At 41.0% G+C, this 27,236-nt stretch overlaps 1 protein-coding gene across 5 annotated transcripts in view; it reads left to right on the top strand.

Annotated features, from left to right (window-relative positions):
- SLC22A15 (solute carrier family 22 member 15) overlaps nt 1-27,236 on the top strand; it is an 86,861-nt gene that overhangs the window by 25,888 nt on the left and 33,737 nt on the right. For 4 of the 5 annotated variants that reach the window (XR_002733776.2, XR_002733777.2, XM_023222738.2 and 1 more), the window contains exons 3-5: nt 17,192-17,324; nt 18,334-18,498; nt 25,087-25,216. Coding sequence is in view for 3 of the 5 variants with exons in the window: in XM_023222738.2 (XP_023078506.1) it covers nt 17,192-17,324; nt 18,334-18,498; nt 25,087-25,216 (428 nt within the window). In the remaining 2 variants the exon portion in view is untranslated. The remainder of the gene's footprint in view (nt 1-17,191; nt 17,325-18,333; nt 18,499-25,086; nt 25,217-27,236) is intronic. The other variant, XM_023222739.2, reaches the window with a different exon arrangement.

The following is a 27,236-nucleotide window of genomic DNA, read 5'->3' as shown; positions in this document are numbered from 1 at the left end:
GGACCAGGTTGGGTCTGGAAATGCCATCCAGGCGATAGGGACTGAGATCAGGGCCTTTAAAAATCTGCTTCACGCTTTGTTTTACTGGGGCTGAGCTGGTGCCCAAGTTGCAAGACAAAGTCCCCTTTACTTTTTCCTCTCCTTTCCTCAAGCAGAAGGAGCCTTTGCCCATGGCCAACACTGCCCCAGGCCTGTGGCAACTATTGCCTGGCTACCACTGATGTTTATTCAAGGCCCAGCGGCTCTTTACTTAGCAAGTGGTGAGCTGACAGGCCTGGGTCTTTTCTTTCAGGGGAGTGGGTTCCCTTCTGTCCCAGGATGGGTCTAGAAATGCCATGTAGGGGCCAAGGCCTGTAGTCAGGGACTTTGAGAGTTGGCTCGGTTCTTTATTTTACTGTGGCTGAGCTTTTGAACATTTTATATCTTATAATGCCAAGTTATAAGATAAAGTCCTTTGCCTCTCCTTTCTTCTAGCAAAAGAGTCTCTCCCCATGGCAACCACAGCTGGGAATGTGCTGGATCACACCTGAAGCCAACATAAAACTGGGTTTTGTCCAAGGCTCGTGGTGACTGCTGCCTGCCTACCACTGATATTTATTCTATTCAAGGCCTAAGGGCTGTTTAATCAGCAGGTAGTAAATTCTGCCAGGATTGGGTCCTTCCTTTCAGGGCAGCAGGTTCCCTTCTGGCCCAGGGTTGGTCTAGAAATGTCATCCACGAGTTATGGCCTGGAATGGGGACATCAGGACTCTGCTTGATGCTTTATTTTACTGTGGCTGAGCTGGTATGCAAATTGCAAGACAAAGCCCTCTTTACTCACTCTTCCCTCTCTTCCTGGAGCTGTGAGCTGTGCTGCCTGGGATTGAAGAAGGGACAGTACAGGCACTCCCTTGGCTACCCAACCTGGTGTCTCACTGGATCATGTGCATCCCAAGTCCGCTGACTCTGAGCCCATCCTAGCACCAGGACTTGCCCAGGAAGTGCAGTCTAGGCCACAAGGACTAGTTTATTGAAGACCCCAGAGCTCTTTAGCTTGCAGTGGTGGGGCTAGCCAGAACTCAGGTTCTGGCCGCTGGGATGGGCAACTCCTCTCTGGCTAGGGCTCATCTAAATGCTTCTTCTGTGGGCACCAGCTGAATTCTGCCCTGTGTTGCTTTGTGGTGTGAAGGGCCTCACTGAATTCTAATGCAAAGTTCCATTATCACTGTGCTGTCTGCTTTCCAAGCACACAGATTCTCTCTTCCTGTGCCATGTGGTATTTCTGTGGGATGGGGGAAGGGTAGTGTCAACAATTCAAGATTGTCTTTCCTACCTTCTTCGGTGCCTCTTTCCTTGATGCAATGTTAAAACCAGGTACTGTGATCAGTCCTAACTTTTGTTTCGTAAGAAGGTCCTTTTGAAACTCGCCCAATTATCCCAAAGAGCTGATGTTTATGATTTCTTTTGAATAAACATAGAAATTGATCCTTCTATTCTTAAAACTTGAGAAAGTTATGTTTGTCTTATCGGAGTTCCTTCATCGGGTAACTGAACTTTAGGCCTCCCAGATGTTATCAAGGAACTGAGACTCAGCAGGTCACTGCATCTGGACAGTGAAAGGCCAGACCCCTCATTTATCAGGACTGCTTCCTTACCTCTCCCTAATTTCTGTTTTTCTGCATGTAGCTACATTACTTCCTTGTTACGTAAGTCCCCAGTTTCAGTTGGTCAGGGAGACAGATTCGAGACTGATCTACCATCTCTTTGGCTGCAGCACCCAAAAAAAGCCTTCTTCCCTGGCAATACTTGTTGTCTCAGTGATTGGCTTTCTGTATGGCAAGCAGCAGGACCTAGAGAAAGACCCTGGTGTTTTGGTAACACTTTCTTGTGTGGATAATTGTTCAATTTGGTGTTCCTGTGTGGAGGATGATTGCTGGAGGGTTCTAGTTGGCCATCTTGCTCTTCTTCCTCCCCATTCCAATATTTTTGAGAATTTTTATTATGAATGTGTATTGAATTTTGTCAAATACTTTTTCTATATCAATTGCAATGACTGTGTAATTTTTCTTCTTTTTCTTGTAATATGATGGATTGCAGAGATTGTTTTTCAAATATTGAACCAGCCTTGCATCTCTAGGTAGTATATGCTTCTTTTTATATATTGCTGATTTCTATTTGCTAATGTTTTGATAAGGATTATTGCTTCTGTATTTGTGAGGAGTATTGCTCTGTAGTTTTCTTTTTTGGCACTATCTTTGGTTTTGGTATCAAAGTAATACTAGCTTTATAAAATGAATTGAAAAGTATTCCCTTCTTTTATATTTTATGGAAGAGATTGTGTAGCGTTAGTATTAATTCCTTAAGCCTTTGGTAGAATTCTCCAGTGAAATTATCTGGGTCTGTAGATTTCCTTTTGGGGAGTTTTAAAATTATGAATTCAATTTTCTTAATAGTTATAGGGCTATTTTGTCAAATGGTCTATTTTGTATTGGATAAGTTGTGGTAGTTTGTACTTTTCCAGGAATTGGTCCATTTTATCTAAGTTGTCAAATCTATGTGTGTAGAATTGTTCATAGTATTTCCTTATCATTGTTTTGATATTTTCAGGGTCTGAAATGATATATCTTCTTTTATTACCTGATATTGGACATTTGTGTCTTTTTTTCTTGTTTAATTACTTCTCAGTCATTATAGAGATTTGTCAATATTATTGATCTTTTAAAAGAACCAGTATTTTGTTTCATTGATTTTTCTCTATTGTTTTTCAGTTTTAAATTTTATTGGTTTCTGTTCTTATCTTTAGTGGGAAGAATAAGGAAAAACATGCCTCCTTAGTCTTCTTGGAAGTGGGAGTCCTCTTGTATGCTTTTGATATGCCTATCATTTTTGATATGCCTATCAGAAATTTTTGGCATAACAAGATATTCCAAGTTCATCTTGTACCTCGCACCCCCGAAACATGAAATTAGTCATTTCTGCGAAAAGCCCTAGTTTTACTTAGGATCTCCATAGGATTTTGAAATGGGTGAGAACTATAGGTCTGCTCTCCGATAAATCTATTACTACATTATAATGAAAGCAAATCCCAGACTAAATTCTGCCACATATACAATATATACATTTATTAACTAAATTCTTATAAACAAAGTATCACATAAAAAACTGTCTTGCAGGCTTGAGAAGTCCTAGCTTTTTAGTCTCCTAGATATTTTGAACACTGCTTCCATGATAGGTCACTATAGGTAACCTATAGTTACCTATAGTGTAATTTTCCATAGGCATGGTACTGATACCACCATTCCTACTTCCAACCTCCACTCCTCAGCCAGCATTGAGTAAGAAGCTTCCAGAGTTCATATTGGCTCAGGACCAAGGAGGGGTTTTAACTGAGAGCATAACCCTGTAGGCAGAGTACCTACACATTGGATTATCTCACAAATTCCTGCAAGGGTGGGGAGTACCCTTAATATATTGACATAATCCAGGTATCTTGAATGCCTTTAATTTCACCAGTGTTAGCCCACTTTTGGTATTTGTTATTTCTAGTCAATAGGCCACTATTTTAATCAAGAATAAGCAAAGCACCCATTTTTGACAACCCCTTTTTGTAGCTTCTTCTGGAGAATGGGCTTTCTGAAGAGGACAGCTGACCACCACTGGACAATGCAATCTTGATGAGAATGCTTGTAGTACCAGGGTGAGAGCTTGACCTAAGCAACATTTATGCAGAATATCCCACTGTATGTATGCTAATCTATAATTAGGAACTCTTTTAGATATTTCCAGAGGGGATACCATTATTAACAAGTGTTCACTGAGCAACTACTACCTGCCTTATGTTAGAGAAGGCTTGCTATAAGGAGAGAGAGCTCTTAGACACTGCACTCCAGGACAACAGGGATAGGGTAAGCTGGGTCCCCACTGTATCTCCTGTGCTGACTTCTAGAACCTCACAATAAACAGTGCCTGACTGAAGGCGGAAGACAGAAGGAAGGTTAAATTAGTCAAAGGGAACCCGGGGAGCTACTACTCCCAAGATAAAGAGTGTTAGAAACAGGAGAAATTGAATGAAACGGCTTCCTTGGTAAGTGCTGAAGATCTTTAAAGCAGCTCTCAGAGGAAAAGAATTAAGGGCTGAGACAGCCTTCACCTTATCACCTGTGATAGTAGCTACATCTTTTTCTTCCTGTTACCTGTATCTTAGCCCACTGGGGTGCATCTATGAATCGCTGTCTCTCTTGCTATCTGTCTTTGTCAGTCTGTATCTCCGTGTCTCCTCCCTCCCTCCTTTCCTTCTCTTCTCCCCACGTTCTGTCCTTATTGCTCTCTCTTGTCTCTGTCATTTTGTCCATATGTCTGCTTCTGCCTGTTCCCATGTCTCTTCCTCTCAGTCTGTCTGTATTTACCTCTCTGTTTCTGTTTCTCTTTCTGTGTCCATTGCATTCACTCTCTGTCTTGCCTTTCCCTGTGTCTGTCTTTATCATTTCTGCCCCGTTTGCCTTTCTGCTTCTGTTTCTCACCCTCCGTTCCTCACCCTGTCTCCCTCCCTCTTCCTGTGTTACTCATCTGTCCTCTTTCTCATTCCCGTCATGTATAGCCACTGAGATGCTTAGACTTGGATGTATATGTTATTATCCACCTTGATTATGGTTATTCATAATTATACATTTCTAAATACTTGGTACTTTCTTCCCGTGATATAGAGGCACACATTATATTCCTCATCCCACCAGGGTGTCAAACAATTATCTACCCTCAGAGGTTTATTCCAAGGTACAAATTACCTGTGCAAATAGTGACCCTCAGTCTCCAGCAGGTGCTCCATTATGTATCCAGAACAACATGGGGAGCAGGGCATGGGCTGTCCCTGTTGCACAGTTAGATGAGATCCCCATCATGTCACCCATGGCACCTCCACCCTCCCTCAGGGCTCTTTGGGAACTCTGGGGTCATGATTTGGGATGAATTATCTTTTAAGCATTCCAGATGCTGAACTGGCTGCTTCAGACTGAGTGGGTTTGTGGTGTTTTGCAAGGGTGGCCGTGGCCTGCCTACTCTTTGATGGAGGAGTACAGGTGACATCGCTGACCCACACAGCAGGACAGAACTCCACAACCTCCATGCATGGGATCCTCAGCTATGACAAGATCATTCCATACTTTGTACTGAGTTTGTGGGTGAGAAGATAAGTTTATACAAGGTCTGGTAGGTATAGGAGAGAGGGAAGAGGCAGCTATCCACTTTTTAAAAATGCAGTCTGGGATGGGAGTCTCTCTGCCAGAGGCCTTCCATGGATGCTGTGTATTTAGTCCTACCAACAACCCCACTCTATTAGTGAAATAACAGATGAAGAGAATTTAAAGAATGTTCCCTAAATCATACACCTAATAAGCTGCTACTCTGGAATTTGATGAGCTCATATTCTTTCCACTTCAGTGATTTTCACGCTTTTTTAATAAACAAAAAAGAATAGAAGCCTTTAGTTTTAAATGGTATCTTAGTTGGCATTTCAGTATTTAGAAGACCAAGATACTTTGCTGTTGTCATTCCTGAGGAGTAGGGTCCAGGGCCTCAGCACCTCTGCCACCACCAGCCATTTGTGGCAGCCCCAGAAACATGTCCATGAGAACAGGGTGAAGATTGACTCTGCCTGGGCGGTGTGGCTCACTGGCAGTGAAGGGACAGGAAGAGCCAATAGGAGTATGCCTGGGCAGATTCGAGAACAGTTAGCACAGCGACCGTGGGGAGATAGTGTATGGGGCACGAGATATCGACCGAAAGGAAGAAACTGAGGCACAAAATATAATTTTTAAAGAGTTTCTTTGAGCCAGGGTGAGGACAGCTGCCCAGGAAACACTTCCCACTTACAGTCAGAAGTGCCCTTTACGATCTTTGTTTCAAGTAATCTTTTTTTTTTTTTTTTTTTTTGGGACGGAGTCTCACTCTGTCGCCCAGGCTGGAGTGCCGTGGCCAGATCTCAGCTCACTGCAGGCTCCGCCTCCCGGGTTCACACCATTCTCCTGCCTCAGCCTCCCGAGTAGCTGGGACTACAGGCGCCCGCCACCTTGCCCGGCTCGTTTTTTGTATTTTTTGGTAGAGACGGGGTTTCACTGTGTTAGCCAGGATGGTCTCAATCTCCTGACCTCGTGATCCGCCCGTCTCAGCCTCCCAAAGTGCTGGGATTACAGGTTTGAGCCACCGAGCCTGGCAAGTAATCTTTTAAAGGCAAAAAGAGGAAAACGGAGTGGGTGGATACAAGGTTGTTTGTTAGGAGTTTTCATTAGTTTGCATAAATAACATTGATCAGCAATTGGCTGTATATTGTTGAACTATAGAGTAGGGGTTATGGTGTCCAGTGTGCAGCATTGTGAGGTTAATGTATAGCTACCAGTGCTGTCAATCTAGAGTCCACATAGCAAGCAGCTTCAAGAGATGATACTTGGCTCAAGGGGAGATGGGGACATGACTGCTGCTTCATTCCAGTGCCTCTCTGGGCCCAATAATTTAGGGAGGGCTCACATTCCTCATATAAAAAGTTTCATTTCTTTCCCAACACATTGGACTGAAAGCTAAAGATGCTCGCAGTCACGTGCTCGAGAGTGCTTTGGACAAGAGTGAATTCTAGGGGAGAAGGGAAAGCAATAATATTAGCCTGCTAATTAAAAAGGGAAGAAGACATGGGCTCAGAGTAGCTGGGTGACCTCCTCAGTACCCCACAGTTAGTAAACAAGCCTGGCCACTGTGGCATGGGCCAGCAGCAGGAAGGAGGCCAGGCAGGCAGCCCATCTGTGAGTGGTGTCAGCATCTGCTTTCTACAAGGCGATGTGACCTGGGGCGTGTGTGTCAGACTCATGAGGGGCCTGGCCAGTGTTCCACCCCGACAAAACCCGCTCAAGTACGGTAGAAGTAATAATGATTACATTAAGCTTTCTTGCTGGTCAAGCTCAAATAAATGTACGTGTTTCCTAATAGAACAAAAAATAACAAAGGAGAATTAAATAGAATGGACAATAGTTAAGTCATATGCTATCAGCAGTTCACTGTATTCTCAGAGCCCCGCAACCACCTGCCCCAGTGACATTCACCATGTCTCTCCTCTCTGAATAGATTCAGGGAGACCTAACAAAGGCCTCTTCTGTTTCACATGTTTAACACAGAATCTCTTGTTTTTCCTGAAGTCCTTTATATTGAGGTACCAGTGAAGTGTCTGTGCTGTGTGCCCCCATCCCACCGTTCCGAGTGTGAATTATATGTGAGTTCACGCACCGTACTTCTGCTTTGTGCTTTAGAGCCTGGTCTGGGTGCTGTTCTGAATGCTGGTGTGGTATAGGTGGCTTGAAAGTTTCCTGCTGCTGCTTTCAAACAAAATGATAAGAATCAATGGAGAGACAGCAGCAGAATGGAGAATAACGTGATGGTGATCGAGGGGCAGCCAAGGCCAGCAGCACCAGGCAGCATGTTGGCATCAGTCACTCTTTAGCTGGTGTCCTTGAGGAGCCACTAGTCTCTGCACTGCATTGAGTTCATCCTTATTACAGTGAAGTGCAGTGCCAAACTAAACCTTCCACTTAATTTCTTAGCATTAAATCAATTTCAATGACTTCGCTAGACTCTCACTTGCCCCTGCAAATCTCTAAAGGAGTACTGAAACTGGCACCTAAACATGTCACTAAGTTGGTGAATATCCTTAATATATAATCTGTCGTGTATAGGTAATATTTGGTTCATATTGAAATAATCTTGTCTGAAATCAAAGTTAAAGAACAAAAATGAAGTCCTGTTGACTCATCACATAAAATTTTGGAAGATAATTATTAAGAGAGATTCTACAAAACTCTATAGTTTAAAGATACTGTGTTAAAAACACACATTTTTTAATGTCCACCCTGCACCTTATTACACTTGCGTCAGGCCTTGCAGAAGTTTCTTTAGAAGCGTTTTTGGGAAGGGCAAATAAAAGGTTAGATAGATGTGATTAACTTGGTATTATGCAAAACTCTAATCTAGGAGTCTTGACTATTCTAAAATGAGCTAATAGCTATTGGAGAAAATTTATGTAGCAAATTGCTGTCTGCTGTATTCAGATTATTCCCTGAGCTCTGACTCATTCAGAAAGCACCAAATATCACGGAGACACACAATTATCATGCTTAATTAATGTTTGCAACCAAAAAGTGTAAAGTTGGAATTCTTAATATCACTGTGGATACTGAAGAGCTGAAATTGACTGGCTGTTATCTTGAGATTAATATATTTTCCCCAAGCCATACCCTGGGGTCAAAAGACAGAGTATTAAAACTATTTGAAAAATTCACTGCAATTAATTGCTTTAGGGGCTAATTTTTTTTTAATGTCTTGCTTCCTTACGCCTGTACTACTGATTGTTATAGCCTGCACACTTCACCCATTAAGTGGTAATTCAGAGTGACAACTACATTGAAATGAAGCAAGTTAGTTAATCACCATGAAACTGTTCCTGAAATACCCTGTCCAAGTACTCCCTAGTCACAGGAGGTCTCTGATTACCTGATTTTCTCCTGAAGTTAGATTTTCATGTACAGAGTTGTAATTATTTTTATGTTAAATACGGGCCAGGGAAGGGCTGAAGTTTGGTTGGAATTGTTATCAGAGCCATTCAGAATTTTTTCACAGGAGACCATAGCATTCTCTGATTGTATAGAGCCTTCATGGATTTGCTACAGGGGTCCTAGGAAGCTTCTGTTGGCTTTGTCCCTGCAACCTTGAAATACTGACAAGCTGGGAGTCTGGGTAGGGCCGTGGCAGTTATAATATGACTTGGTTTTCATCAACGCACGACCTCCAGCAACAAGAGACTCAATCAAGAGGCACGTGCCCAGTCTTGTTTGCCCATTTTGGTTGACCTGCCTGGACAGCCAGGGTGACCTGCCCTTTGTCTTCCTTTTCTTTGTGATTAGGTGGGCTATGCCCCGAACAGTCATGTGGTGTGTCCTCCTTTCAGAGAAGGCTTCTTTGGGACTAGTGAACTATGTGGGGCCCTGAACAAGTCTGCCTTTTAAAAGGGATACAGCAGCCAGCTGAGGGGCTAAGTACCACTCTCTAACCTGCCACAGCCCCTGCCTGTCTTGCAGGTTCCTTGATAGGCTGTGAATCATCCATGGCACATTTCTTATCCTTGCATGATTGTATATGCTTCTCTCAGTGGGGATATTTGTGGACCAAATAAAGTGCTTTCAGGGACTAAAGATAAAACCAAAGTATTCTAGCTCCTCTTAGATTGGCTATAGAAGAAGGGAAACCCCTCAAATTCTAAATCTGTCTACACTCCTTTTCAAGAGAATGGCATTTGGTGACTCCAAGGAAATGATTACCAATTAGGTAGTTCCCTGTATGCCCATAAACTCACAGCCTGATGCTTGAAGTCATGACCTGGAGATATTGTGTGTGAAGATGCCCATAAGACGATGGCACTTACTCTTCTTACATAAATAATTCAGCAAATATTTAATTAGTGCTGACAGACACTGTAAGGTTACCACGGGGCATACAAATATACCCTTAAGAAGCTCACAGCATCATAGGGGAGAGACAAATGGGCACACTTCACCATGCATTATCGTAAAGCAAAAATAGGGTGATGTGGCAGAAAGGAGAGAGTGGTAAGCTCCGCTAGGGTAAGTCAGATGAGACTTAAGGTGTGTCATGGAGAATGAATAGTTCACGGGGGAGGAGGTAGAGGTGCAAGTGGGGAGTGGGGAGAGGAGGGCACAGTACGTACTGAGAGTGGTCTGTTTGGCAGGTGTCATGCTTCATGGCAAAAGTGGAATGAAAAATCTGTTTGCTTTTCTTTGGGTAACCATACCCTTACCTAGACTTCTGCAGGACAGTGGTACTACATTATTCATCTGTGGGTGATGCAGAGTCAGTCAACCGGCCTGAGCCAAAACAAGGAGGGCAAGAAAGGGCAAAGCCCACTTGGGAGAAGGAAGTGACCCACTGCTTGTAAAAGCTTGGTGTAAATGATTTTTTATTTACCATTCACTTCTCCCTTCATTAGAGTGATTTGTGGTTATAGCATGTTTTTCAACTATTATTCCATGAAATGTCACTATAAATTAGAAGAAGAAATAAAAAACCTACAATGGGCTATTTAGGTCACAGGAGAAAACTGAAGCAGACAAATTTATCACATTTGTAGAGCCTGGGAGAAGTTGCTCAGAGTAGAAGCTGCATATGTGTCCCAGTTCTTGGAGTCAGTATGATAGAGGTCCGTCTTGCTCTTTGGTCTTCCTAATATTCATGATCAACTTAAGAAACATCTCCTAGTTCATGGATTAGTCTGGGCAACAAAACAAGACCCTGTCTCTTAAAAAGAAAAAAAAGAAACATCTCCTGATCTCTGTGCTCTAATATAGTAGGGAAGGATAATAATAACAGCACAGGGCTATTCGGTGGAGGAAGGAAAAGAAAGAAACCTGGAGATGGCTTGTTTGTGTCATATGGGTACACCAGGATGTCAGGCAGTAAGTGTAAATGATACAAGTCAATTGAAAAATGGAAACTTATTAGGTATTTATATTTAAAATGCACACTGTGGAGTAAGATACACCCTGAAACAACAAATCAGCCAAATGCGAAAATAAACACTTTGGAAGTTGATTTTAAAACACATTATAGGTTGTCCTCAACTTAGGATGGCTCGACCTGTGATTTTTTGACTTTATGATGGTGCAAAAGTGATAAGTATTCAGTGGAAACTGTACTTCTGGTTTTGAATTTTGATCATTTCCTGGGCTAGTAACAAGTGTGGGAGGATCCTCTTTCATGATGCTGGGCAGCACCCCATCAGCAGCAGCTCCCAGTCAGCCACGTGACCTTGAGAGCAAACAAGATATTATTCTCTGCAGTGCTCTTCTGTATTCAATAAATTACGTGAGGTAGTCAGCACTTTATTATAAAGTCAGCTTTGTGTTAGATGACTTGGTCCAACTGTAGGATAATGTGTTTGGAGCACATTTAATGTAGGCTATGAGTATGATGTTCAGTAGGTTAGATGCATTAAATGCATTTTCAACTTACAGTATTTTCAACTTACCATGGGGGCCGGGCAGCCCTATCTTAAGTCAAGGGGCATCTATATTCTCTTCTTCCTCACCCCCAGCCTTCTCCCTGTTGTTCCCCAAGCACACAGGGCATAACCCTCACTTCATGCTCGACATGCAACCTTCCTTTTCTTCCTTCCCCCTCCTTTCTAGTGACATCTGATTCTGTTACCCTGTCTAAGTCAAAAGGATCCCTTATTTCTAGTATTCCGTCTAGTACTCCGTTGACTTTTTCCATAGCTTCCTGAATGGAACACATGCTGAGGGTGAAAAAATAGAAAGTCTTTAGCCAATATATTGTAATTTACATACCACAGGCTGGCTGTTGGGGATGAGGGGAGAGTATTATGTGAAAGTTGGTTGGTTATTAATTATCTGGTTATCAGGTATGGCAGCCTTCCTCTTTGACATATCTTTGATATACATTGTTTCATTACACAGGTGTTAATTTTGTTTTGGGGATTACATAAACATGTGGTCCATTTTAAAGCAATATTTTGTTTTTTCAGATTATATTTGTATTTCAGGAAAATGATTTATTTGATTTGTGACATGTCCATAAAGCTTAAGGTTTTACGATTTTAAGAGAGGTGCTAAAGATACATTTGATTGCTTCCTTTGAAATTTATCTTTAAGCTTCACTCAGTCTGTGGTTGGCCTAATACATCCTAGTGGCTTCAAATAATACCTGTTCATGGATGACTCACACCAGATCTCACCTCTGAATTCCAGGCATCTATATCCTGCATGAATCCTTTCTCTTCTGGAAGTCTGTGGTTCCGGCCTGCATGGTTGTAATGGCCTTTGATGGATCTTCCCACTCCCATGCTTGCTACCTCCATTCTGTTCTCTGTATTGCAGCTAAAGCAACTTTTCTTGATGTATGCCAGTACTTTATCCCTTTTCAGGATGTGCCATTTATTTTCAGCATTTAAGCAGTAAGAACATAAATACCAAAAAAAGAAACCTCCAAATGTTTCATTAGTACCCAGCCAAGAGCGTCTCTGTCTCAACCCCCTTCACTTCTGTTCACCTAGCCTTTTTCCTCTTTAGGAACTGGAAGGCACCGCATAGCCCTGGCTCTGTGCTCATGCCTGTATTTGCCATATTTATGTTCCTTTCATCTTTTATATTAGAGGCACCTACTATTGGTTCTGCCCCCAGCTGTGCCTGATTTTCTCTCAGGTCCTCTTTAGATGAGCGAATGATTATACGAGTGCTTGTAGTGCTGTGCCCCTCAAATCCTTTTTGAAAATAGAGTATATTGAATGCTCAACTCAATTTAGTGCATAAGAACAAAAATACAGATGCTGGTTATAAAACAGAAGTAGATGTAAGTCAACCTGAGAGACTGAAAATATTTTGTCTTTATAGTCTTCCTTTTCTGTTAATGTATAGGAAAAGAAAAGTAGATTTCCTCCTTTTCTTCAATTTGCAAATGATTTTTCAATTTGAAGTACCTTAACGTAAAAAAAAACATTCTTTCTGTGGCTTTAGAATTTGGCTTGTTATTAACAAAAAATAATAGGAAATTCATCACCTTAGTAATCTCTAGTCAACAGGGTTTGAATGACTTATAAATTAGTGATTTTTAAAATCTAAAGACTCATAAAAACACATTTCTTGAGATCCACACTTATCATGTTTAGGTTTATTACAGTTTAGCTTAAAATGGCCTGGTAATATCCTGGTTTGGGTTTTACCCTAGTACTAAGTATTGACCAAAGGGGGAAGAAAATGAGCTAGCAATTGAGTCTTGTCTGGTGAGAGAGCTCCTTCGAAAACTTTAAGTATAGATTACGCCAATACATTTTCTAAATACTGTAGGGATGAATATCCTAGTTTATCTTGTCTGGGCTTTGACAAAATAAAACTCCTTAGATCACACAGTAGGTATGTGATCAATATATCAACAATACTTGAAAAGTTTTTAAAATTGGGCAAAACAAAACATTTAAACCAAGATCTCACATGTTGGGAGATGAAGGATGTGGAGGGCTGGTTATCAACCCATTGTTCTGAATCTGTGAGTTGGCATCCCTGTGTCAGCCATCCCCAGTTCACCAGGATCTGTCAGGGAGATCTGGGTTCCAGCTTCACATTCTCTAATTTGCTTTTGAAAAATCTGTCTTTCCATTTTTCTATCAGTTCCTGCATGTATTCCAAGAGTAATAGAGAGATGCATGAGCCCAACCAGCATTGACATGAAGAAAAATTACTAGCAGTTACTTTGACACTTGCAAATGGCAGCCTGAGAATCAGAATTTGGAATTTGCTGCTCAAACATCCCTTGGGCTACTTCCTCCTAAACTTCCACAAAAGTTGACAGCTATCCACTTATAAGGATAGTATTGCACCTTTTTCCATGGATTTGAGAAGTTCAGCAAATGAGGCAATAGAATAGTTGATTATGGAATTTTCAAATTGGCCATTTTTCAGTGATTAAACACAAAACAGATCAGTTTTGTGTTTAATCAATAAAACAGGCCAAGGTCAATATCTTGGCCATGTAAACAGACTAGCAAAACTTGAGGTGCAGGTTAATGAAGACTAAAGTTGCAGGCCAGATTTTAAAAGCATGAAAACACCAAAACAAACACTAAGAACCTAAAAAAAAAAAAAAAAAAAAAAAAAAAAAAAAAAGCCAGTGTTTGAATTTCAAGGGGTTAAGAACAAGTACAATTAAGCTGTGTATATTGGCCATTGTAAAAGAAGGAATCTCCCTGTGACAGATACAGTCCTGTCTTTTCTAGGGCAACCTGATATCTCATACTGATCTGTTTTTAGACCTGGTGAAATGTTACTGTAGGCATTCCTCATGAGTCAAAAATTCTACCACAGAACTATCCATGTTACAAAATATATTCTTTTTTTACAAAACAAAATTTTTTCTTCAAATACTGCAACTCTTTTAGTCTTTTATATGAAACTTTCTTTCTCTTTTCTTTTTCTTCTTTTTCTTTGTTTTCTTTCTGTCTCCTTCTTTCTCTCTTTTCTTCTCTTTGCTTCTTTCCTTTTCTTCTCTCCTCTTCTCTTCCATCCCTCCCCTCCCCTCCCCTCTTCTCTCATCTCTTTTGACAGGGTCTCACTCTGTTGTCCAGGCTGGAGTGCAGTGCCACGATAATGGCTCACTGTAGCCTCAACCTCCCAGGCTCAATCAGTTCTCCCACCTCAGCCTCCAGAGTAGCTGGGACTACAGGTGTGCACCACCACACCCAGCTAATTTTTGTGTGTTTTGTATAGACCTAGTTTCACCATGTTGCCTGGGCTGCTCTTGAACCCCTGGGCTCAAGCAGTCCACCGGCCTCAGCTTCCCAAAGTGCTGGGATACAGGCGTAGCCTCTGCACCCAGCCTGTATCTGTAATTTCATAAACCTTCATAACCTCTCCCATGAGCTGCACTCCCAGCCAGATGCCTGCTTGACATCTCTACCTAGATGTTTTATAGGCATGCTCTGTCTGAGCTTGTTCACACAGAACCCTTGAATTCCCACCATGTACCTAACACCTCTTGCACCCTTCTCTATCTCGATAAATGTTACAACCACCCAGAGAGTGGCTAAAATGAACAACTTAGGTGACTCTTCCTTTCCTTTCTACTCCTACTACAATACATCATCACAACATCTGACAGTCCTGCCTTCAAAATACATCCCAAGTCCATTCAGTTCTCTCCATCACCACTGTTTCCACCTTAATCTAAGCCATCATTATCTCCTAAACGATTACTGTAACTCCCCTGCTTCCACTCTTTCCTATCATATTGCATTCTCATAAAGTGGCCAGAGTGATCTTTAGAAACATAAACCCAGTAATTCAATATTCGTTCTTTGCACTACAATAAAATCTCTCAGCTCCTTACCTTGGCCTGACCCTGCATGACCTGATGCCCACCTGCTTCGCTGGCCTAATTTCATGCCACCTCCACTAGAGATACACTGGTGTGTTTTCACCTGGGGCCACTGCAATTATTCTCATATTCCCCAAAGAGTTTTTTTGTGGTTGGTTACTTGTCATCATCCAGGTCACAAATGTCACCTCCCGCAAGAATCCTCCCCTGAACCACCTATTTAAAGTGACTCCCTCCAGTCCCAGCTACTTGGGAGGCTGAGGCAAGAAGATTGCTTGAGGCTGGGGGGTCAAGGCTGCAATGAGCTGTGATGGCACCACAGCACTCCAGCCTGAGCAACAGAGCAAAACGCTGCCAAAAAAGAAAAGAAAAGAAAAACAAGAAAGAAAAAGTAAATCCAAGAAGGGCTAGGAAAGCCAGCTAATCTACCTTGTTAAGAATTGCATGTGAAGAATGGAATTCAGAAGTAAAGCACACGAGTGAGGGGATGTTATTCTCATCGGTTTTTCCCAATTCCTGAGTCTTTTTGATGGGTGGTTTTGAATAGAGATGTCCAGAAGTTGTCTTGTCAAGACCTTTATCAATCCAGTCTTACAAGACTAGGAGGAAAGGGGATGATGTACTTTGAGCCATGAGGACTGGTTGTGGAAGCATCAGAAGGGAGTGATCTGAAAGGTGGAGAGAGCAACTGAGGATTCTTTCTTGCAAGTTCTTGAGGAGGAGGGGCCCTTCACACACCTATCATCACTGACTCTAGTGAAGGGGACCGGGAAGAGGAAGGATGAGTGGTCTCTTGGTTCTCTGAGGTTATTCTGTGACATGGGTTCACTTTTATTCTTATAACCAAATATCATCTTTAACACATCACTAGACAAGACTTGAGATAGTGGTGTTTTAAGCAGAGAATGGTAACTTTCTCTTTAAGTTGCTAGGTTTCCCTAAAGTAGAAGATACTAAAGGAGTTTCTTTTGTCATAAATATATGTGATATAAAATTTACCATTTTAATCACATTTAAGTGTATACTTTCAGATGCATTACATACATTCACATAGTTGTGTAACCATTACCACTATTCATCTGCAGGATGTTTTCAACATTCCAAACTGAAACTCTGTTCCATTACGCAATAATTCCGTGTTCCTCGCTCCTTCTGGCCCCTGGTTACCCCCATTCTGTTTTCTGTCTGTATGAAGTTGACTGTTCCAGGTACCTCATGTAAATAGAATCATGCTATATTTGTGTTTCTGTGTCTGGCTTATTTCATACAGCATAATGTCTTCAGAGTTTAGGTTGTAGCATGAATCAGAATTTTGTTCCTTTTTATTTTTTTAATTTTATTGACATAATAATTATATTTATGAGCTACATGGTGATGTTTTAATACATAGAATGTATAGTGATCAAATCAGGGTAATTAGCATTTCTATCATCTCAAATATTTATCATTTGTTTGTATTGGGAACATTTGATATCCTCCTTCTAGCTATTTGAAGCTATATATTGTTGTTAGCTATAGTCATCCTCCAGTGATATGGACACTAGAACCTATTCCTTCTATCTAGCTGTAATTTTGTATCCTTTAACAAATCTCTGCCTGTTCTCTCATTCCTCTTAAAGCTGAGGAATATTCCACTGTACGTGTACACCACATTTTGTTTATTCATTCATCCGTCGATAGACACAGGTTGTTTCCACCTGTAGCTATTGCAGATACAGCTGCTATGAACATGGGTGCACAAATATCTCTTCACGTCCCTGCTTTTAGTTCTTTTGGGAATATGCGTGGAAATGGAATTGCCAGATCATATGGTAATTCTGTGTTTAATCTTTTTGAGGAAAAATACTCAAGGGATTTTAAACTCACAAGCCTATTGGACAAAAAGTTCATGTATTTATTGCTTCATATATGTCATATAGTGTATTAGGCATCAGAGAATGGAAATAAATGGGACAAGGCTCCTCTCAAGAAACACAGAGCCTTGGGATGAGGGACATAGTCAATAGATGCATAAGTAATTAGCTATTATACACTGTGCTCAATTCTGTAATAAGGTATGTATAGAGTACTATGGGAGTGCATCATAATAATAGTGATTTCTAGTGTTTCTGAAGATAAAATCTCATTGGATGTTGTCTGAGATAGACAAATTCTGCTGAATTCTGGTTAATAGTGGATCATGCAGTATAGAAGTTCTGGTGCACAAGTTTTTGTTGCACATTTGGTTTTTTAATAGCTAACTCAATCCTACATGTCTCTCTTTTGTTTTATCTTCCTCTAGTGGTTTTTAATTGCCAACAGATCCTACAAAGTCAGTGCAGCAAGCTCTTTTTTCTTCAGTGGTGTATTTGTTGGAGTTATCTCTTTCGGTCAGCTTTCAGATCGCTTCGGAAGGAAAAAAGTCTATCTCACAGGTAATCTATTAGAGTATTCGTAAACTGGATGAGAGGGCTTATTTCTCTAAGACTCTTAAGGAAATAATAAGGGGACTGTTTCCTTAAGGTTCTCCAGGAATTGGGATATGGACACAGAACTGATCTTTATTACCCTGGCAAGAGGCCAAACTGCAGCTCAAGTTGCTTCTGGTCAGGCACTTTTAAGTTACTAGCCCACCTAGTTAAAGTCAGATATTTGTGTTATAAACCTTTCATAGGTGATGGTGCTTTCTGCAAACCCCCAATTTTAGTTTATGCCATGTTGCTAAGGAGAGAAGTAAGAGACTGTGACAGTGTACTAGGCCCATTTCCTCATTTCCTTATATCTCTCTGTGTTGATTCATTTCAAATGAGCCCTACAGAACTTGGCCTAGTGCTCTTGACAAGCTGAGTATGAGCAAGGATTTTTCATTTTCCAGCATTATTGTGAATAATTGAAAACTGTCTGTGATTGACAGAAACCATGTAATAAAGTAAACCTTATGTTTTTTTAAAAAAATAGTTTCCAAGAGAAGCTGTTAAAAAAAACAACAACAAAAATAAAAAACAGCTGGCCAGGCACGGTGGCTCACGCCTGTAATCCCAGTACTTTGGGAGACCGAGGCGGTTAGATCACAAGGTCAGGAGATCGAGACCATCCTGGCTAACATGGTGAAACCCCATCTCTACTAAAAAATACAAAAAAAAAAAAAATTAACCAGGCGTGGTGGTGGGCGCCTGTAGTCCCAGCTACTCGGGAGGCTGAGGCAGGAGAATGGTACACAGGAAATACTAGAACCCATGAGGCGGACCTTGCAGTGAGCCAAGATCGCGCCACTGCACTCCAGCCTGGGTGACAGAGCGAGTCTCCATCTCAAAAAAAAAAAAAAACCAGCTCAGAAAATTTAAGTTTACAAACGTTTATTTTACAAGCTAATGAATATAATTTATTACTTTGATCAAATGCTATTTTGCCTCTGGATTATTGAATATTGTTCTCTCTTTCTAGGTTTTGCTCTTGACATCTTATTTGCAATTGCAAATGGGTTTTCCCCCTCATATGAGTTCTTTGCAATAACTCGCTTCCTGGTGGGCATGATGAATGGAGGGATGTCGCTGGTGGCCTTTGTCTTGCTTAATGAATGTGTGGGCACCGCCTACTGGGCACTTGCAGGTACTACTTAAATCTTGCAGCTCTGGACTGGGTGAGCAGCTCCAGAAAATCTTATAGGGACCCAATTTAATCCTAGAGTCTGGAAATGCATTTGGACTTGAGGTACTTCGTCCAACTGTTAGATTTGCTTTTCTGAGTTGGTTCTGTATGACCCTGAACAAGTCATTTTATTAATATTCCTCTGCAGACACTCTCCCTGGGGGCCTGCTTCACATGTGAGCTTGCCACCCGCCTCATGGACTGCATACAGATTACTGTGGAGAGTAGTGATTTCCTCAGAAGGACACTAGCAGCTTTTTACAACTTAAACTGAAAAATAGTTCAGACATAGGAAATACTAGAAACTCCTTTCTTACAGCCTTCTTATTCTAATTTATTAAATCTTCGTTTCACCACCCTTTTTTGTTTTTACTGCTCTCAAGTCAACATAGTACTATTGTAGCATTTCTTTATCGATACTTAATTTCCAAAATTGAGACTGTATTCTGAATTATTTTTGACCATCCCATTATTTTCTCAAGAACTACATAGATAGTAAAATAAATGATTTTAATTAAAAGGTTATTTGACTTCAAATATTGTGTCTAAGACTTTATAGACTTAGGTTTGCAATGATAACTTTTTGTTTCTTTTACTTTCATTCACTTGACAATGATTGAATGTTTCCCATGGATGTTCTTATACAGATATGGGAAACAGGTTGACCATGTGACTGATAGAAATGTGTCTGCAGGAGGGTCTATATGAGAATACCGTTCCTTAGAACCTGATGCACAGTGCCAGCCATCTCTTATGTACCAGCTACCATGCTAGGCATTTGACATCTATCTGTAATATTCCCAGAGCTTAATTAAGGATTCCTACCTTCGTTTAATGGATGAGGAAATTGAGCCTTTGAGAGGTGAGGTGACATGCCGGTTTTCAGCAGCTGCTAACTGACAGGGCCAGAACCGCAACCTGGGTCTTGATGATACCCAGGTCATCCTTCCGCTGTTTCCCACCCAAAGACTCTCCTCTTGGAACTTCAGCATGTCACCTCATGTGAGTGCTGGCCTGGTCAACCTGTTATTTCTAATTGGTATTGTTTTTGAAGTTGTATGGGCTATTGTATTGAACTGGAAGACACAGGCTAAATAAAGTAGACTGGTGCTCTGTTTGCATTTCCACTAAACTGCTGTCGAGCTGAAGGATCCATAGGGTAGGACCAGTTAGAACTAGGCTGGGGAGGAGGAGACACAAGCTCCATCCTCTCCAGACAGGCTTGCTTCTGGTCTTACAGTGTTGCCTTAGGATTCACCTTGTCTGTAGCAACTTCTAAAGCCTTTTTGGAACTGGTCCTAACCTAGGATGAGTGAAAGAGCTTCCTCTGAGTCTTCAATTTGCATTGAGGCTTTAGGGTCACTTTTCTAAATAGTATGGCCAATTTCCTGGGACTTTCTAAAAAGTTGGTAATGATGGTGATCATGCCTGCTCCCTGTATCCAGGGAGGGGATAAAGGCACTCTCTCCTTTGATTTCAGTTTTTCTGAGGTCCAAAGTTGTGCTCATGTAGAACACCAGGAATGCATATTTTCTTGTACTTCTTACATTTCTCTATTAAAGTATTTATATTTGATTTTAGTTGTTGCATGAAGATGCTGTTTTATAAAAGACGTATACACTCCCATCCTGCCAGATTATCTAAGTATTTTTCCTGTCCTGTTGCATGTGTTAGGCGAAAGGACCAACCCTGGTATCTTGCTCTCTTGCTAGTTGCCTAAAGCCAGTGAAAGGAGTCCCCTTGAAGTGTTTTGAACTCTCATTCTTATCCTTGATGCTGGGTTAAGATGAGACTATCAAAATTTCTGTAGCAAAGTGAAAAGGGAGAGAGGAAGAAAAACTGTAACAGTGAAACCAGATGGTTGCCAAATTCAATGTGAAATTCAGAGCAAGTGTGAGAGTTCCCTGAAGACCAGTATACAGCCATGCACCCAGGGCAAAAGTAAGGCTCTGATAGCACCTGGAACTCTTTTTGAGTAGGTTCCTTCCCTCTCTCATGAACCCGAGGTCTTCCCCAGGGTTTTGTCCTTGGTCTTTCTTTGCAAGCTGGTTTCTTTCCAGAATGATTTTATCTACACCTGTGGCTTCAAATATGCTTATGAATTGCAAGAAGTCAGAGAAAAGCATACATGTTCAGCAATAGGGGATTTGCTGGAAATAGCCTGATTATTTGGCAATGAAAATTAGTTTGAAAAATTATGCTTATTACAAAATAATATTTGCAATGTGTAAAAAACAATATGTAAACATATACCAAAAGGCACGAGTACAAACTGCAAGCATCCATTTTTGACCTGTTTGCAGTGTAGTACTTAGCAAAAAGGATTTTCAGCTAATTGACTAAAAATTAAGAAGTGAAAAACAAAAAATACTGAAGCTGTGAAAAATTCCATATTAATATATTTATTATTTGTTTTCTTATATTAATGTCTTCCTATAACAGTGCTCATTGTAAAAAATAAGAAATATATGCACACTTCATCAAACTAAAGAACACATATAGTCCTATTCCCCTAGAGACAACCGTGGTTAACATATTGCTGTTTGTGCTTCCAGAGCTTTTCCTTTGCATGTCTGTTCCACAGCTTTCATTTATTAAATGGATTCTGCCATGTGCCAAACACTGCTTTTTTTTTTAGATAAAAAGGTGGAAAAGATAAGGATGGCTTGGGGGAGGTTCTTGCTCTCATGGAGCTTATGCTTTACTTAGGAAAGGTGGAACAAATTGATAATTTCTGGAAGTTAGAAGTACAATGAAGAAAAGGAAGGAGGGTAATGGGCTAGATAGTAATTGCAGGGAGTAGCTACATTAAATAGGATAGTTAGAGAAAACCTCAGTGTGGGCATTTGATCTAAGATACGAATGATTAGGAAGACCTAGGCCTGTGAAATTCTGGGAGAAAAATACTCTAGCTAGATGGAATGGCAAAGACCCAGGACTTGAAGCAGGAAGGAACTTCTTTGAAAAGGTTCTCATGACTACAGGGTAGAGAGTTAGAGAAAGAGTGAAGTGAGAGGTTGGGAGGGACCAGATGATACAGGGCCTGTGATGGGCCAAATGAGGAATTTGGTTTTTTACTTGAAGTACAGTGGGAAGCCAGTGGGGCATATTAAATACAGGAGTGATAGGGTCTCATATACAGAAAGATTACTCTGGTAGGTACAGAAATTGAGGGATCATTTAGTAGGCTGCTATAGTTGGCCACGTGAAACCAGTGGTGACTTAGACAAGATGGAAGCAGTGGAGAAGAAAGAGGATGTGTTTGAGCTGGATTTTGGTGGGAAAGTGACTTGCTAAAGGACAAGCAGCGATGGGGAGAGCAAAAGAACTCAAGGAGACTTTGTGGTCTTTATTTGAAAACCAGATGGATTACTGATACCATTTACAAAAATGAAGTCATAACTATGTACTCTTTTCTAGCCTGCTGAAATTTAGCTTTTTTTTTCTTTTTTTGAGACGGAGTCTTGCTCTATCGCCCAGGTTGGAGTGCAGTGGCCGGATCTCAGCTCACTGCAAGCTCCGCCTCCCGAGTGTACACCATTCTCCTGCCTCAGCCTCCCCAGTGGCTGGGACTACAGGCGCCCGCCACCTCGCCCGGCTAGTTTTTTGTATTTTTTAATAGAGATGGGGTTTCACCAGGTTAGCCAGGATGGTCTCGATTTCCTGACCTCGTGATCCGCCCGTCTCGGCCTTCCAAAGTGCTGGGATTACAGGCTCAATTGAGCCACTGCGCCCGGCTGAAATTTAGCTTTTACTAGTGCAAACTGAGCAGGAATAGCAGAATTGAAATTAATTAAAAATAAGCAGGGAATAAATTTTAAAATAGGCCTAGTACGTAAAGGCATATACATGGTTATAAAGCCACCTATGATACTCCAGAAGAGAAGACTTGAAATGTTTATTTTTTATTAATTTTTTTAAACCAAATAGCATAGAGCCTTATTATATTCATCTCTATGCCTTCTCCCTATTGTCATTTACAGGCATATATGTGCAGCTTCTTGCTGGACATTAGATGTGAATATTATTGACTCCTTAAATAAAAAATTATTACTTTCTTTCCACCTAAAAGCTTATTTTCCACCTTATTTTCTGAGACCTCTGCCTATGTCATCACAGAATTTAAGGTCACCAAACTAGATAACTTTGAATCATTTCTTCTTGTCCATCATGTCCAGTTGATGCCAGATCTTACTGATTGTGACAGAGGCTCAACTCTAATGAGCTCATATATAAGGGGAAATCATTTGGTTAGGATAACTAGACTATGAAGAGCCAGGCATTGAAGATGCTCAGAACCAGAAAGTCAGATGCTTCTCATTTCAGCTCCCCATCCTCTCTGAGAAGCTTCCCCTGCGTAGTCAGAGACAGGGCCCAGCAGCTCCAAGTCTAGTATTTAAAATCTTGGGTAAGTCCTCTGATCAGCTCAGCTGATTGAAGTCACCCTGCAGTTAAAGGAACTATAATTGGCAGGCCCCATTTGAACCACAGAGGTGACGTCAGGGAAGTCAGTTCTCCAACAGCGGGTGGGGCATTCTTGGAATTAGGAAGGAGAACCAGGTAGAAAATCTTCTGTGATAGATTCAACAGGAGGCTTTTACATGGCCTTTTTTTTTTTTTTTTTTTTTTTTGAGGTTAATAAATAGAAGGGCTAAATCCAGATTACATTAGGACAATATAACCAACATTTGTATAACATGCATTATTTCATCTGAAACTAATAAAAACTACCCTTTGAGGTAGGCACTATTATTTCTATTTCACCAATAAGAAAACTGAGACTCAGGGACATTTAGTGATTTGCCCAAGGTCAGAGTAGTATGTAGCAGAACTGGCCTCTAAACTTGGTCCCTCTGAAACCATCCCATCCTCTGGGCTTTCTTGTTTTTGCCTACATTGTTGTCAAGGGATACTGAGTGCTCAGGACTATTCTGAGCAACGACAGACAAGAAGTCTTATTCTTGGAAGCCAGGTGCTGTTTGATCTACAGCAGTGAACCTGTAGTAGCTATTGACTGTCTTAAATTTCCAGGAAACTCGCACTGTCCTCATCCCACGACTCATTGGACCACGTATTCTGAATATGCTGTCACATCAGCTTCCCTTTCTAGCTCTCCCTTTCCTCACTAGGTCAAACAGTATACAAGCCATTACTTATTTGTTATAAAGTAATAAGCTATGGATAGGAATCAAAGGAAACACATGTACTACAAGATTATTATTTTTGTAACAAGATCAACAAAGTTTTGTCACTGCGGAATGCCCACAGAAATTGCCTTTCCATAGAAGGGAGATAGAAGAGAGGAATGGTATAGAATACAGGCCTCCCCCTCAGACAGGCCTGGGCACAAATCCTGGCCCTGCTGCTTACAGCTCTGTTTCCTTAAGCAGCTTCACTTAAGCACTCTGAGCTATTTTCCACTTTAGTATATGGTTGATAATGGTACCTACTTCATAGGACAATGTATGTGAAACCATTATGCTTAATAAATAATAGCTATTACTACCACTAATAGCAATAGTGGCAGTTATAGAAAGTGGGTTAGAGGTACAGAATTTGCAAGAATATTGGGCAAGCCTGTGGGTTTAATACCCATCTCAATATTTATTTCAAAAAGTGTAAGGTTCTTTACAATTCCATGGTTGGTATTTTTCCATCATCACGCTGACAAAAATCCATGCTTAAGGGAGCTTATTTTCTACTTGGGAAAGACAGACAGGAAACAAATAAATACAAAATGTCATGTATCCTATAGTAATACATTAAGTAGAGAGGGCAGTAGGGAGAATTGGGAGAGTGAGTTGTGATTTAAGAAACTTCGGCTGGGCAAGGTCTCACGCCTGTAATCCCAGCACTTTGGGAGGCTGAGGCGGGTAGATCACAAGGTCAGGAGTTAAAGGCTAGCTTGACCAAGATGGTGAAACCCCATCTCTAATAAAAATACAAAAAAAAAAAAAAATTAGCCATGTGTGGTGGTGGGTGCCTATAAACCCAGCTACTCGGGAGGTTGAGGCAGAGAATTGCTTGAACCCGGGAGCCCGGGAGGTGGAGGCTGCAGTGAGCGGCGATCTCGCCACTGTACTCCAGCCTGGGCGACAGAGCGAGACTCCATCTCAAAAAAAAAAAAAAAAAAAGAAAGAAAGTTAAAGGACAACCTGTGTGATAAAGATTAAGTTTTGGTATTGCAGTAACCTCATGACCTAAAAACCGTATTACCCCTATGGCAAAAGTATTTCCAAGCCTTACCCACAGGTTCAGGCAAATGTCAGTACAACAGGCAATGCAGAAAGCATTTTGGACAAATTCTTAAAATGTGTATGTCCCCATATAGTTTGTATTTTTTGTCTGTCCTCCCTTTATTTCCACTAATTTTCTGACCTCTATGATACTTTCATTCACTGATGTTCAACTTAGTGTAGACTTTTTTTCTTTTCTTGCCAGCGTAGGGCTGACATCTCACCAGGAAGAAATTGGCTCTGTGACTTGGGGTTGGAAATGGTGCCGCAGATGGTGCTTTCTCCAGTGACAGTTCTCTTTTCCCTGAATTAGGATCGATTGGCGGCCTCTTCTTTGCAGTTGGCATTGCCCAATATGCCCTGTTAGGATACTTCATCCGCTCCTGGAGGACCCTAGCCGTTCTGGTTAACCTGCAGGGAACAGTGGTCTTTCTCTTATCTTTGTAAGTAGTTTTTCCTCTTGGCGTTTTAATTTAAAAAGCCGAAGCAATGTCTTAAGAAGATGTGGGTCAATGAGCAGCATTATTCCCTTTCAGGAGCTTGCCTGCACTGACTTTGGTGAAGAACTAAATTCTGCAAGTGCTCCAATTCTTGGCAGCTCCTGGGAAGAGAGATGCTTAATTAATTCAGAATGCAGGTATCCCTTGTTTAAAATAACCTCTTAATAGACTGCATTGTAACCTTCACCTTGTTGGCATAGGCAACCAATTGCTTTTTTAACCTAACACCTCAACCTTAAAGGTCTTCAGGCTGGATCACATTATGTACTAGGTGTGTGACTGAGGTATGATTTTGTAGAACAGTGTACTCATATTGGATATGTAGTGACAACTGTTCATCTTACAGATTAGTGTCATTTCAGGGCCTCTAAATTTTGACTCTGGAAGAGTCTTAAATACAGAAGAAATCATTAGAGTGCAGGACCTCATAGCAGTGGCAGGATGATTCCCTGGTCAGGGAAGGACTCTATAAATGACTGCCCAAGGTGTCATACCATGGCCCTCTAAGACACCCAGGTGTTACAGGCAAGCCACCAACTTAGTAAGCCCATTTCACCAGAAGTTTTTTTTTTGAGCTGGAGTTGCACCCTTGTTGCCCAGGCTGGAGTGCGATAGCGCAATCTCGGCTCACCGCAACCTCCGCTTCCCGGGTTCAAGCGAATCTTCTGCCTCCCGAGTAGCTGGGATTACAGGCATGCGCCACCTTACCCGGCTGATTTTGTATTTTTAGTAGAGACAGGGTTTCTCCATGTTGGTCAGCAGACTGGTCTTGAACTCCTGACCTCAGGTGATCCGCCTGCCTCAGCCTCCCAAAGTGCTGAGATTACAGGCATGAGCCACCGCACCCGGCAGAAGTTTTTATGTGCTATATGAAAGGCTTTTCTTCCCTGAGATATCAGATCTCTGATGGTAATCATCAAAATCTTTAACATAAACAAAATTTTCAGCCAGTATTTCCTTCCTTCATCTATGCCATAAAGTGAAGAAGACCTGTAGTAGTGTTTTAATTCATACAGCTCTTTAATTTATTTGCTCTTTATCTGGGTTCTAAATTGAGATTTGGTGGGGACTAAATTGGAATTTTTCATACATTTTTGAAAGCAAGAGAATGTTAAGTGCAAAAATGAGTAGAGTAGAAGTACCATGTATTTTAAAAATAAAATTTATTAAATGTATTTTAGTTACATGAATTTGAGTGAGATAATTTTATTAGAAGAAACTAACATGATTTTATTAACTTGCATATTGTCAATTTTTGAAAGTAATAAATGGATGCCTACTATAGTACTTTGAATTAATAAACATTTATGTAAATATTGATGAATAAATAAATTTTCTTTTAAAACATTTAGTAAATTTCCTACTTCTCCATCTTGTCGGGCTCTCATCTCCCCTTTAATAGTAGCACCACTTCACTAGATGATCTGAGCTGTTCTTTTTTTGAATATATAGTCTGAATTAGTTATTGCTTAGTGCTAGGTGGAGACATCTCCTCACTGGGAAGTGAGTTCTGGTCATGAAAAATAGAAAGAGAGAAAAGAACTCATGAGACTAAAATATTTACTTACTCCACTGAGCCGGCCTCCAATTTATCTTTCTTAATTTATTTCCATCCCATGTTCAGGCACACTGCACTACTTGTTCCTTATGCTTTTCTGCTCCATGCTGCTACTCAGTGCTGTGCCTGCTTTTTCAACAATCTGCCCAGATCCTCTTATTTGATAAGTACGCCACTGTCCTGATTTGCTCAAATGCCGTCCACCTCGTCTTTTCCTGATCATAGCCTCAGCTACAAGTCATTCTCTTTCTTTTCTGAATTCCACGGCATTCACCCATACCCTTTGAGTGGTCCTTGTGTTTCTGCCTCATACTGGAGCGACATTCTCTCTAAACTGAGAGCTCTCCAACAGTAGCAGGCTCTTTACTCCATGATTACGTTTTCCCCAGTACCAAAGCCAGGGGT

Source organism: Piliocolobus tephrosceles, chromosome 1 (genome assembly GCF_002776525.5).
Source record: "Piliocolobus tephrosceles isolate RC106 chromosome 1, ASM277652v3, whole genome shotgun sequence".
NCBI classification, from domain to species: Eukaryota; Metazoa; Chordata; class Mammalia; order Primates; family Cercopithecidae; genus Piliocolobus; species Piliocolobus tephrosceles.
This window is presented reverse-complemented; position numbering and strand designations above follow the sequence as displayed.